At 37.2% G+C, this 14,917-nt stretch overlaps 1 protein-coding gene across 14 annotated transcripts in view; it reads left to right on the top strand.

Annotated features, from left to right (window-relative positions):
* Syne1 (spectrin repeat containing nuclear envelope protein 1) overlaps window positions 1-14,917 on the top strand; it is a 428,383-nt gene that overhangs the window by 85,740 nt on the left and 327,726 nt on the right. For all 14 annotated transcript variants that reach the window (XM_058573624.1, XM_058573630.1, XM_058573631.1 and 11 more), the window contains exons 4-5: window positions 6,106-6,201; window positions 11,099-11,182. In XM_058573624.1, coding sequence (XP_058429607.1) covers window positions 6,106-6,201; window positions 11,099-11,182 — 180 coding nt within the window. The remainder of the gene's footprint in view (window positions 1-6,105; window positions 6,202-11,098; window positions 11,183-14,917) is intronic.

Below are 14,917 nucleotides of genomic sequence, written 5' to 3'. Positions count from 1 at the left end.
CTGAGTAGCTGATGCCCATCACACGGGAACTGTGTGTCCCCAATAAAAATCCCAGACACTTAGGTTTGGCTTAGTTTCCCTGGTTGGCAACAATTTGTGTTGTCAAACATCATTGTTAAAAAAATAAAGTGCATCTCCATGTGACTCTGCTTCAGAAGGGGCAGGTCACTCACCTTGGAAATTGGGTGAATGCATTTTCCTGGACTTCACTCCATGGGAATGCACCTCTCCCCTTTGCTGATTTTAATCTATATCCTTTTGCTATAATAAACTGTAGGCGGGAGCTTAATAGTTTTTCTGAGTTCTCTAAATCCTAGAGAATCACAAAGCCTAAGGGTGGTTTTGGAGACCCTAACACACGGGTAACTCAGTATTAAAAAAGTCAGACATGGAGTAGCTTGGGACCTCAGTACCAGGAACCTGATGATGAGCAGGAGGCGATTTGGTCCCAGCCATCTTTTAGATCCACGCAGAGAATGTGACAGGCCCAGCTCAGGGCAGAGTAGAAATATGATCATTAGGAGACATGATAACCATGATAACATATATTTATACATATGATGTTTTCTTCTTTTGATTTTAGTATTTCTTAAATCCACGTTTAGAAGTGGCTTTTTACTATTAATCTTTTTGTTTCTAGTAGAGTGGAAGGCACTTGATTTGATTAGTCAATAATTTTCTTATTATTAAATAAAAGTCATGTTCATAGGTTTGTGCATTGTTCTGAAAAATTAAAGTGAGTGCCTGCATTTTTGTACTAGGCTTTCTGTCTAAAAAGGAGGCTCAAATTATAATAAACCTGGGCTCAAATCTCCAGTCACTTAATAGTGGTGTGATTACTGGCCAATACCTTAGTGAAGTTGGGATTCAGATTCCTTGCTTTTAGAGAGAGGGGAGCATTCCCACATGCGGTGGTGTGAATATGAAGTGAGATAACCCGGAGTCCACACAACAGTGTTCAACACATTTAGACAGTCAGTAATATTTTACTAATTCTTCTTTATTCTCCTTCCCCTATTCAATCAGCTACTAAATTTGAGTGAATAAATATCTTAGCCATAGAAACATCTACTAAATATTAGAATTCATGTATATAGTTTATATGACTTTTGCCTTCTTTCCCTTATGCAACAGCATTGTTATAATTTGTATTTATTTATTTATTGTACTGATTCTTGAATCCAGGGAACATTCTATCACATTCCGGCCCTTTTTTTTTTTTTTAAATTTGAAAGAGGGTCTCACTAAGTTGCAGAGACTGGCCTTGAACTTGTGATCCTTCTGCCTCAGACTCCTGAGTAACTGTGACTACAGGTATGCAATACCATGTCTGGCTCATTTTATTCATGATTTTTCAATGTGAACATTTCTTAAGCTTTCATTTCATGCCAATAGTTATTTCTGAAATCTTTTTTCATCAAATCATTCTCCTAACCTCTTAGGGAATGTAATTATTCTTCAGGGCATACAACTAACAGGTAGGATAACACATATGGTCATCCTTTCACAATAAAATCATAAAAGCAGGTGGCAAATAGGGGCTAAATATATGATGGTGCTTACAGACCAGTGAATAGACACACAGGGTGTGCACACACACACATGCACAAACACACAGGAGGAGAGAATATTTCCCCAAAGAGAGGAAGCGGTCAGAAAAAATGTCTAAGATACCTGTGGCTTCAGATTTCACAAAGTTCAAGAAGAAACCTCCTTAAAGTCCTCGGAGAACACGTGTGAGTTCTGTTATGTGTCATCAGGGGGCTGCTGTAGTAAGAATGAAAGGGGAGGAGAAATAGAGAACATGGAGCTGTGAGGTCTGTTCAGTCACAGATGAACCACAAGGGACTCGCCTGCAGCACCAGCCCTCAGAGGCAGAGGCCTGCAGCCTTGAGTTTGTAGGGTTTTTTGGGTCACCCAGTCATTTTAGAGCAAAATGCATGGTTTAGACATGATTTGAAAAAAGCTTCTGGAAGGGTGGCACTGAAGGGAAGTTCTTCTCTTGTCTCTCTGTCTTCCTCTGCCCTCACGGAGACAGGAGTCCATTTCTGGAATGACGTCAGGCCCAGCATGAATAGGTGATAGTTCCACCTGCTAAGTGTGATTGCTATGGCCATGGGGGTGGAAATTCTCCAGATACCTCCAAAACTGATCACAGTTTTACACTGATTTAAAAAAAGGAGGAGGAGGAGGAGGAGGAGGAGGAGGAGGAGATAATTATGATCTTGTAAAGTGCTCAACTGTTTGCTATCCAGTGCTTGAAAGCAATAAGAACAAAATCACACTGTCCTTATTTTCCATCAAGCTGGGCTTCAATCAATTATCTTCATTTCTATCTCTTTTTTTGGCCTCTAGCCCTATGACCTTCATTCAACCAAAATAGTCATATTGATACAGTATTTTGTATGTGACCGGAGACAAAGTTAGCTAGAAGATTTTCTATTACAATGTTGTTGCAAAGAATAGAGATGAACTAATCATGACAAGAAAAAGCTCCCCTATTGTTCATAAAGTATGTATAAACAATGCCTCAGGCAAAGTGGCATTGCCCAAGCACCTGCTACATATTGGACAATATGTAGGAGAGGACATTTACCTGGAAGGAGGGACTCAAGTATCCTGTCTATGCAGGCAAACTTCTGTGAAGAGCAAAGGACTTAGGATGGAATTGGCCCCAGCTCTAGTACCTAGCCAGCTCCTGTGAAGGAGGCAGTCTTGTCATAGGCAGAGGCCTGTGGGTCACTGACCTGTCTAGCTGTAACTGCTGATTTGAAGGCCAGTTCAGCCAGCACTATGGAGCATGTGTTCTTCAAAGTGGAAGAGACCTGTGCATGTTTAGTGGCATGGATACATGCATTCAATCACATTTTGGGGGGTGTCAAATTTCTTTGAATATTTATTATTTCAAGGGAATTTCCTGTTTTCTTTAACTTTCTTTACATATTCACATTAAAATATTATGTGAAAAACTTAAATTGTATTTATTCACTGTATATATCACACATTTATGAACTTTTCCCTCATTGTTTTATTTCATTTAAACTATATGGATACTTTGAATGATAGATTATATTTGTAATGACTGTCTATGGTCATTGTAATAATTTTGATTCTTATTGCACCAAAGAGTTTTCATTGTAATGGCTTCTTTTGTTCTAGATAACTTTTATTTATATGCTTGGGCTATAAAATCACTCTTACATTTTTGCTCTGTAAGTAAGAAGCAGTGTGAGGGGTGGGATCCAAGAGGGAATGATTGAAAATGAAAACTGTTATTTTTGAACATGTATTTCGCAGCATGAGAACAAAATGTGTTCAGCTGTTCATTTTATAAAGAGAGAAAAATACTTTTAAAATTAGAATTATACCACTCAGAGTCTTTAATTCATGCAGTCAGAAGAGAAATATAAATGCTCCATATGTAGAGAAGAAAGTCAATTTCAACAAAACATGGTGTTTAAATAGCTCTCCATAGAACATATTTATTTAAAGAAAAGAAGACAGTTGATGGTCAGCAGTCAAGAATTAAAGTCTGCGACTAGATTTAACAAGAATCAGACAAGAATGGAGCTAGAACTCAGAATGACGAAAGTTTTCCAATTCTGTGAGATGTCTGTGAGCCCCTCCCCTCTATTGACCATCAACCTTAGTACCACCACCTCTTTGCTTCTTCTGAGCCAGGATAGGCTCTAATTCATGGTTCCGTGAACACCAGTGTGTTGAACACTTGAATGACTTTCTTTAAAAAAATGAAAGACTCTCATGAATTAAACATGGGAGTTGGCTCATTTATCCAGCAGAGGTGATGGGTCTGCTCTGATCAGCATGTACTTTTGTACTTATGCTCCTTTTGGGTTTTGTGCTGTCTCAAGAGAAGTTTTGCTAGATGTGCAAACAAAACAAACCAGCCTCCTGACCTCAGGAGTATCAATGAGCCTGTGACCTTGGCAGCCCCAATAGCACTATCACAGCAGGTCACTGAGCTAAGAGTTGCCTTGGTGGGAATGTCCCACAGAAGGCCTTCATCTTGTTAAGCCCCAGTAAGTGGTGGTCACTCACAGTGAAGTGATGAGGTTGGTCCAGTTTGTCTAGGATGCCTCCTGCTGTCCTTCAGGTCTGCTTTACTCTTTCTTATAGGCTGATGGTGACTGCTTTTCTTTCCTTTTTCTTGTACCATCCCATCCTGTAAAATATCTCTTTCTACAAAGCAGTCAGTATTCATGTTAAAGCCCAAGCATTAAATTTTGAGGTTTTGGGATGTTGAGTTTTATCTCCACTGGATGGTTTTTCTTCTTGCAGTTATCAGAAGGTAATTGGCAATTATATTCAAAATAAAGAATTAAAGGGCCTGGTGTATTTAAAAAAAAAAGTAAAAGGAATTAAGGTTTATAGAGATTTATCCTACAAGATCCCTCAAAAGAGCAAGAATGGAACCACAATATGACCCAGTTATCCCACTCCTTGATATTTATACTTAAGAACTAAAATCAGCATACTATAGAAATGCAGGCACATCAATATTTATAGCAGCACAATTCACAATAGCCAAGTTATGGAACCAGTCCAGATACCCATCAACAGATGAATGGATAAAGAAAATATGGTATATGTACATCATGAATGTTTTAGTCCAGTTTTTTTTTTTTTGTCACTGTGACTGAAAGACCTGAAAGAACAATGTAGAGGAGGAAGAGTTTATTTTGGCTCTCAGTTTCAGAGGTCTTAATCCATAGATGGCCGACTCCATTGCTCTGAGCCCAAGGTAAAGAGAACATCATGGCAGAGGGCATAGTGGAATAAAACAGCTCAGGATATGGCAACAAGGAAGCAGAGAAATCTCTGCTCACCAGGGACAAAATATATACCCCAAACGCATGCCCCCAGTGTCCCACCTCCTTCAGCCATACCTTACTTGCCTACAGCTACCACCAAATTAACCATATCAGTGGACTACTCCACTTACCAGTTTACGACTCTCATAATCTAATCATTTCACCTTGAATGTTCTTGTATCGTCCCACACATCAGCTTTTGGAAGACACCTCAAACCTAAACCGTAAATAGCAATGAAGTTTTACCCAACCATAAACAAAAATAAAATCTTGTCATTTGTGGGTAAATAGATAGAATAGGAGAACATTTATAATTCAGACTCAGAAAGTTGAGTATTAAATATTTTCTCTCTTATGTGGAAGCTAGAAAAAAAAAGGGGGGACTGAAGTGTGGGAAACCATCAAAATGGAAGGGAGATCAGTGGAGTAGAGGAGGAGGGTTGAGGAGGAGGGGAAGAACAAGAAAGGAATGGATTTGACTAAACTATGCTAGGTACAGATGTGAATGTACCTTTGCAAATTCCATCATTTTGTGTACTTTGAAGTATCAATTTGTAAAAATACTATATAGCCAGGTACAGTGGTAAATGCCTGTGATCCCAGTGATTTAGGAGGCTGAGGCGGGAAGATCATAAGTTTGAGGCCAGCTTGGGCAACTTAGTGAGCCTCAAAATAAAAATTTAAAAGATCTGAGGGTGTAAAGCACATCTGGGTTCAATCACCAGTATGATAGATAGATAGATAGATAGATAGATAGATAGATAGACAGATAGATAGAGAAAGGTCAGTAGAAGAGTGGGGATATAGGTGGGGAAGAAGGCCACAGTGTTGGGAGTCGCCCCGGGTTCAAAGACTAACTTTCCCATCCCCCGAGAAGAGCCATCCAATGGTGAGCCCTGCTGGCTCACATGATCCTTACCCACCAATCAGACTAGCCCTGCTGGCTCACATGATCCTTACCCACCAATCAGAAAGCACCCCATGCCAACTGTCAAACCGTTCAACTATTAAACTGTCATAATTGTCAAACCACCCCAGCTCTATAAATAAATATGCAGAGCTGTTCCTCAATAAACGGCATTTTCTCTGACCACAAGCCTTGTTCGTTCTTTCACATGGAGTTACTGGGGACTGAATAGGGCAAATGATATTCCATGCATGGATGATCATGTCAAAATAAACTTGACTATTGTGTATAGCTAGGATGCACTAATAAAAACATAATTTCTTTTCTCCTACAAATTTCACCATGAGCAGCATTTTGATTTTACAGCGGAAGCCCCCTATGGTGGTGGATGATCTTTTTGAAGACATGAAAGATGGTGTCAAACTGCTTGCTCTCCTAGAGGTCCTGTCTGGTCAGAAACTGGTAAGATTTTTGTTGTTATTGTATTTTTTTTAAACCAAACTTGTCAGTTAGTTTTATTTGGAATTTGGGGATTGCAGGGTTGAAAGAGTAGCAGGTCCTGCCCACAAGAGAGAAAGTTCTCTTTTGTAAATGATAAGATACTGGAAACCGTGGTTTATTGGTCATTTCTAGGAGCAAGCAATAAATTTCCTTTTGTTCTTGCAAATTCCCAATGGACTGAAAACATATTAGTAATGATAACTTGAGAAGTAGGAATAAAGAACAGAATAAAAAATAAAGAACCTTAGAATCATAGACATGGCTAACTATTGCATCTGCATGGTATCAGGAAGATTTGCTGCACGTTAATATCCACCTCACTTAAATGTTTGCTTTTCATTGGAAAAGATTGTTAGTCCATCTTTATGTATTTATACAGTTGTTTGTTGAAAATTGAGCTTGAAAGTAATGTGGCATTTTCATACTCTTGTTAATATCCTCCGTCATCAATCATTTGTAACAAGAACAGCATGTTCACAGTCATTTTTTTTATATGCCACAGAACAAATAGAGTGAAAAACAACATTGACAGTGAGCTATAAATTATATTTTTCAGGACATTATTGAATAATAAAATATTTATTTTTTCTTGCATATGTCTTTTCAGAATAGAAGAACAGTAAGTAGTTTATTAACATAAATTATTTATAAATTAAGATTTACTGTAATTGGTGAAAGGAGTTCAGGAAGTATTGTCCAGAATGATCTATAACACACTGAACCGAAGATCAGAAATTGGCAGTACTTTTTTTTCTTTATCTCTTATAACTTGGCAATCATTATTACTTGGATAATTAGATTTTTAAGAGTGTTTTTGACTGAACATAACTTTCCAGGTAATTTTGTGTAGGGAGTCAGTCATCAAAATAACTTAAGAGACATTTATTGAAAAATGCAAATCGGTACGATTTTGGAGTCCACCATTCATGTAACTGGATTCTCACAGAAGCAGATGCATTTGGTGAACTGGTCTCCTCTGAGCTCGTCTTTGATTTCAGCTATGTCAGTAGTGGACATTTCCCCAAACACTTTGACAGCATCTCACCTCCAGTGCTAGTAGCATCTCTCTGGATTCCTGCCTGAGGGCTTTTATCAAAGCCACAAGTTGACAAGGCTTTCCTGAAGTATAAGAGAGTTAACAGTCCCACAGGATCCCCAACCAACAGAGATAGGAGTCTGTGAATAAATGTTCAGCTTTGAATTTTTATGAGGGGCAATTTTTAGACATGTCTCAGAATTCTCCATAGGCCCTCCAGTGGGACTGAGCTCCAGTTACCCACAGAGGTAAATTCCAGTAACACTCCTTGTATTGACTTTCCCTACTTTCCATCTCAGTCTTCACACATCCGCACCATGTTACTAGGAAAGAGCTTGCTAAGTCCCTGTCACAAGCTCTGCTTTGGGATGAACCATACAGAACATATATGAATAGACAATTTGGAATATAGACATATTCATGAGCACAACAAATCAAATAAGCACCAGGGTATAAGAGCTATTAGACTGAAATATTGATTATCTTAAATACCTGGCCATCTTCCAAATCTCCTGAATTCAGCTATTTATCTGAAGGTTGAAAGAGCTTTGATATGAGTATTCAAGAAGTGTATCTGTCATAGTTTCAAAAATAATTCTGCCAATGTACTTTCCCAACAGTCTATAGAAATCTTGATGGACATTTAAGTGCCAAGCTAGATTATTCTAGAAAAAGTGTATATATTTGACCGGACAATCTTACTTCTGTTTAAATGTCCTACACATTCAGACATAGTTAGAACTGTGGAATCCTAAAGCTGGAGAGGTTTTCTGAATGAAACTCAGCATTCTTATTTAACAGGGAGGGAAACTGAGATATAGAAGGGCAATTTCCAGTGTAATCTTTACTATTTATTTATTTATACAGAGCCCTTCAATAGTTTGAATTACACAAATTGAATTTTTTCTGAAATTATAAATATGCTTTAGCAGTGGTGATTTTGATTTAAATTTTGTACATGTGAACATTATGGTTCAGGAGCACACAGAGAAGAAGCATTGTATAAAGAAATGAGCATACTGGGCAATCTTTTAGGGTTTTTGAAGGGAGAATGTGAGCAAGTGCATTTCCTCAAGAGTGTTCACATGGTCAGGAACTCTACAGCCATCCAAGGGGCAGAACCATTGTAAACGCCATAGTTAACCCCAGAGTGCACATAGCCCCTGCCTCTGGCTCTGACCATGATAATCCAGAAAATGTGGCCAAAGGAATTAGCATCCTATTCACTGCCCCCATCCCAGGGCGAGTGCAATCTCAATATCTTAGTACCCTTTAATAGCCTTTTTTGACTCCCTTGTCTACGATTTATTTAAAATTTTAGGGGGTTTTAAATTTTAAAATTATTTATTCTTGTATTTCTCTACATACCTGGAATGCTAATTGTGAAGCATTCATTCTTTAATGAACTAATGATTATGCCTTTATTCACATGTAAACCACAGACTTTAATTTAATTTTGCCTGTGAGATATTTTTAAGAATGTGAGCAATTTCTACCAAAAAAATAGGAACCATAGAATCAAATGAACAGATTAAGGACCACAGACAAACTTTTCTTTTCTTTTTCCTATTTTGGTGATTCCCGAAGTGTTTTTAGAAAGCCTCTTATACTTTGCACTCAAGAGAAGTCTAATAATTCACTTCAGAGTGCTCAATGGGCACTTTTAGGAACTCTTGAGCCTCCAAAGCTCCTTTACGTTCACCAGGTAACTATTAGTCATCAACCACATACGTAAATAGATAGGAAAAATACTAGAAAGAAAAAAGAAAAAGTTGGATCCTTATTCCATGGCCCACAAAAAGAATTACATCTACATGAATTAAGGACCTAATGGCAAAACACTTAAATATTTTAGCAGAAAATACAGGCAACTATCTTAGACACTGGGAAAGGAAAAAAAGTCATTCAATAAGACAAAAAAAAATATTACTATATTTAACCATGTTAAAATTAAGAACATCTAAAAAATCAATCACCTTGAAAAGAAGTGATTATACTTGTCCAAGACATTGAAAATTTATGTTGTGAAAGGCTTAGAAATATAATATAAAAAATACATAAAATATAGCTTTAAAACAAGAAGGGTACAGACGACCCACAGGAAACCTGGGCAAGAGATGGGAAAAGGCATTTTACAAAATAAACACACATTGCCAACGACCAGAGGAAGAGATGTGCACAGCATCGCTGTCTAGGAAAATGCAAATGAAGATCACATGGAAAGCAGTACATACATTTCACATTCATTCCATTCAAAAATATGTTTTAAATATATGTCAAAATAAAGCGTTGGAGAGAGTATGAGTCAACAGTGTCACTGGACGAGAGTGAGAAATAGTGGAATTTTTTTGGAAAAATTTGAAATTATTTTGCAAGAAATAAAAGTTGTGCTCCCTCTGACCTGATGGTTCTCCTTCAAGTATTATACATCCAAGACAAACTATGCTTGTACAAAAGGTGGTAAGTACAGGAATTATCCGTCAGCATAGATTATTATAACCTATATAATATAATATCATGGAAATAACCCAGGTTCACCTCAGAGGGAGAACATACACAGGGCACATTATCACTGTCAAAATGCATGAAGTATGGATGAATCTCAGCAATATAAAGTTACACAGAAAAGTAAGTTTCCAAGGATTAACACAGTGCTGATCTATGTAATGTTTAAAAATCAAGGGAATGTTCATTAAGGATGTATCTGAATGAACTGGATCCATAAAAAAAGGAAATTTTAGGACTGGATTTAATGTGGTGGTCGTCTTGGGGAGAGAAAGAACAAGAGGATAGGGATAGAAGGATGTGATGATGTGGACTGATGTGGTTTTCTCTCACTGAATTGTGTGTCTTGGCTTTCTTTTAGTTGGCAGATTAATGGGTATTTTTTTTTTTTTTGCCTTGCAAAAATAAACTAAATAAGTGGGCTGGGCATATGGACAGATAAAAAGCTAAGTCATGTATAACAGTTTCCCAGTGAAGAATAAATAAAAGTTTAAGAAGTGTATCTTCTACTTTAATATTTCTTTAAAATCACACCATTATATTATTACCCAATACACTAGTAATTGAAATGAAAAGATACTCCATTTTGAATTTTAATGGGAAATTATTTAGAGCTCTAAGGCATCAAAAAAGAGAATAGTTTGCAAGTTTTCAGCCTGAGAGAGACTTCTTTGCCTCTGTGAGACTGGTATTGGCTGTGAATGTAAAGAAGGCAACAATATCAACTTCACTGAATTTATTTTGACTTTTCAAATTAATGGTGTGGCTCAAAGAAAGCACAAATACACTTTGGCGACCTTAGCACAGATGACAGAATATCCAGGTACTCAAACATAATGTTGTGTATAACATCTTCATTCTCACAATCCTGTATTTAAACCTTGGCTTGGCTTCATGTGTTTTGGGCCAATCAAATCAAGAGATGTCAGCACTATTGTCAGTATCTTTGCAGACCCCTATGACTGTAAAAAAAAAAAAATGGTGAGTGACCAGGAGTACGTTTCATATAAATATTTCCTGACCTTTAGGGACACCCATCTCCATATACAGCGTGGAACTCCATGAATGTCTGCTTTCTGGCATGCAGAAGCCCCAAAGGCAGCATTTACAGAGAAACTGGGAACAAATGTCTTTATAAGGCGGGTGCTTCAGGGTGCAGAGGGATAGTGCTCCTTGGCATATTTGCTTACTGTTGAAGAAGTTGAATAATGTCAGTTGCTTTTGAATAGCTGAATAGCCTTCAAGTATAATTTTCATCCATTTAGATTTTTTTAAATGTGTGCTCTTTTTTGGTCCCTGTTCTTTCCCTTTTCACAGCCTTGTGAACAAGGACGTCGTATGAAGCGAATCCATGCGGTGGCAAACATCGGCACTGCACTCAAGTTTCTGGAAGGAAGAAAGGTAGGAAATGATAGAGAACACTGGAAGAAGGAGGCATGGGCAAAACAATGCTTCCAGAAGTAGCCATGGCTTCAAAGCACTGCCAGTTATCTATGCAGCAAGGACACATGATATTATTATAAAATAATTTTGGATTTACAGTAAAGTTGCAAAAAAGGGTTTCACATCTACTCTTCACTCAAATTCCTCTGAAGTTAAAAACTTATACAACCATAGTACTATTATCAAAATAAGGAAACTAAAATGTTGTGATACTGTTAATGAAAGCACAGATGTTAGTCTAATTCCATCAAATTCCTCCCCGTTGCCTTGCTTCTGCCCCAGGACTCAATCCAGAATCACACAGGGCACTCGATCATCTCTTTATTCTATGAAGAGTCCTCATTCTTTTCTTGTCTTTCCTAACCTCTGATATTTTTGATACCATCGATCGGTTATTTGAACATAATGTCTCAATTTGAGTTTGTATGTTTTCTCATGATTAGATTGAAGTCATACATTGTTGGCAAGAAGACCAAGGACGTGATGTTGTATTCTTCCAGCATATCACGCTAGTGAGCATAGAATTCTGAAATGCCATTGCTGATGAGGCAAACCTTGATCACTTGATATATAATGTAATGCCAAGACTATAAAGAACAGAAGTTATTCAGCTCACAGTTCTGCAGGCTGGGGAGTCCGAGAGCGTGGTGCAGACACCTGTTCAGCATCTAGTGAGGGCCTTCTTGCTGCATTACAACATGGCAGAGACAGAAACTTGAGTAAGCATGGGTCAACGCAGCTTCCTTTTCCTATAAAGCCCCCAGTCCCATCAGGGCCACCCATCCCACCCTAATGGGCTTATCTGATCCTAATCACCCCCCAAAGGCTGCCTCACCAATGCCATTGACAAAACTTGAGGATTAAGTTTCTAACACATGATATTTGAAGGATGCATTCAGATCATAGCAGGTAGTGTCTGCCATGATTTCCATGATGTTATTACTGTTTTTACACTTGATGAATAACTTAGAGGAGATCATTGAGACTGCTAAATCTCGGCTTCTCCTCCTAACTTTTGCTCACTGATTTTTTGCAAATAATTATTTGCAATAATTATTTCTGTACTCTTTGCCTACTGGTGATTTTGTGTTTCCCTCATTCTATCTACACTTATTGAAATTGTTCTGTAGGAAAAAAGATGTTCTTCCTTCTTCACTCTATTTATTGACTTATTCGACTACTTATTTCTTTCAGCATGGACTCATGTAAATTTGTTTTATTCAGACTTATCAAATATTGTTATTATCATTTCGTTGCTCAAATTGTTCCAGCTTTGGCCATGGAGAGCTCTTTGGCTGGCTTCTTCAAGAACAAGGAAGTGCTTAAAATGTTTCTGGTAACTACAGGTGATTCAGGCTTATATGTTCCTGCCGCAGTCCTAGAGTCAATCACTTCTCTAAGGAGGCTTTGTTCCTGTTATGGGTGAATGGTGTTCATAAACCTAGATCTAGGGTTTGCTCATTGCTACTGAGGTGATGTTGCTTCTAGGCTTTCCCAGCAGATAGGTCCAAAAGTATGTATGCTTACTCATTTCTGTATGTACACATGTGCTTGCCCCCCTACCTATCTGTATGCATACATATATGTACATATACATGTATGGCTTCTCCTGTGTGTGTGTTTGTATGCATATGTAAAAAAACAAAACATTAGTTCAAAATGATACATCTGATTCCAGCCTAATTCCATAAGGCTCATTCTAGCCTCACATGCTTATTTGTTTCTGTTTTCTCCAATAATGAGAGCACTGGCTCTTATCCACAATATATTTGCTTATTTTTTGTAACCCTGCTATATGCATAAAATAGTTTTGGAATTGCTAGTTCATATTCTTGTCAGAAACAGGTTTACTAACTGGAAATCAGTACTTATTATAGTTCTTTTTCCCTTTAGCATTATATTACCCAGTCAGAAGACTATTTTCCAAATGTACTTTAGTTATTTCTAGTCTTCCACATCCTCTGCAGTGTGCTTGAATTAGCAATTTTTAATAGTTATGTTCTATTGTTATTGTGTAACACACTGAGCTCATGAGCATGCGCGTACACACACACACACACACGCACATCCTGCTTTACTTTATTTATTTATTTATTTTTAATTTGGGGGAGACATTACCATGATTCTAAGAGTAAAAAAACACACTAGTAAAAATTTTTCTGATCTCTTTTCTTCCATCCCCATTCCCTGGCCTCTAACTTGATTTCCCACCTCTCCTAATCAATCTCTCTTGTTTCTTTTCAAATAAGATGTGTGTGCATATGCCCCCTCCTTTCCTACATGAAGGGTAGGAGTCCATAGGTGTATTTTCTGTTTTGTTTTTTGAAGTGTATCTTGATAATCACCCCAAATCAGTTCATGACTATTTCCACGATTCATTTTTAACAGCTGCATAATATGCTGTTATCTGGATGTGTCACTGTTTGTCAGCCACTCTTGTGAGTGGGCACTGAGGTTGTTTCTAAGATTTTTCAAACACTAAGTGGAACGAATAACTATGTTAAAAGTACTTTCATCTTATTAGAGGCATGTATTTTCTAGGTAGAACCCTAGAAGTGTGTTTGCCAGGTCAAAAAGTGTGTGTGTATTTTTCTTAGATACCGCCATATTTCCCTCCAAAAGGGCCTCACCAATCCTCTTAGATTTAGCTTTTTCTACTTTGTGGAAATTTAGTATGTCTGTACTTGGCAATAGCAAAACCAGCTTTATAAACAGGTATCCATATACTTCTGGGAAAGGGAATAATTTGATTACTTCCTAACATCTACATGTACTAAGTTAATTCATTCACTTTATAAATGTACAAAACAGGAACTTGAAAAAAACTTAGATCCTGACCCTTAAATAACTTTTGTTTTGAAAAGTTGGCAATGCAGTGAACCCGGATAAAGTTGTTAGTCTTGCAAACTTCATGCCCTACACAGATTCTAGGAACTAGGACCATGTAGAAAAATACTTTTATCTCCTTATACAATATTGGGAAGTGTTTGCAAATCACTCTAACTTCATTATGATTGGAGAGTTTACCTTCTTCTTGCTCACCCTGTGTTAGCTTTTCATAGAAAGCAGAGTAAAGCCTTATGGAACAGGATACTAGAGGATTCCAGGATATTAAGTCTGCCATTTCCATTGTATAACAAGAATGTTTTAATTCATTCTGAGAAATATTTATTGGTTAGAAAAAAAAACAAATTTCCTCCTGTTAATTAATATCTTGGAGAAAACTGTAAAGACTTAATCTATGAAAGGCATTTTTTCTGAGGACTCTTCCCATTGAAGATTTGCTCCACAAGATCCATTTTCACAGAAAAACCGGAGAAAATTAAAAATAAATAAATATAGGAATCATATTTCTAAAGTTAACATTTGCCCTAGACACAAAGTATTACAGTTGAATGTATGATAAACATTTTAAAAAGTAAACAATTCATAAACTTCTGAACTTTATATTAATCACACACCTCATGAAATCTTAGCTACATGCCTAAGGAGTATGTCATTATTTTTTTAATTCATAATTTGTTTATGAAAAAAGATGCTGAACAGTTATTTCTTATATGCTATAGATATTGATGGACATAGAAGTTCATTTTGCTTGAACTTAAGAAACAACCTTTTTAATAATTGGGAGAACATAAAAAATAAATAATTAAGGGCATTTGTGGACAGATTGGAATCTAAGGAAAATGCTTT

This window comes from Marmota monax, unplaced genomic scaffold (genome assembly GCF_021218885.2).
Source record: "Marmota monax isolate L192 unplaced genomic scaffold, Marmota_monax_Labrador192_F-V1.1 WCK01_AAM20220418_F8-fsc00114, whole genome shotgun sequence".
In the NCBI taxonomy this organism is placed as follows: Eukaryota; Metazoa; Chordata; class Mammalia; order Rodentia; family Sciuridae; genus Marmota; species Marmota monax.
The sequence above is the reverse complement of the archived record's forward strand: the minus strand, read 5'-3'. Positions and strand labels throughout refer to the sequence as shown.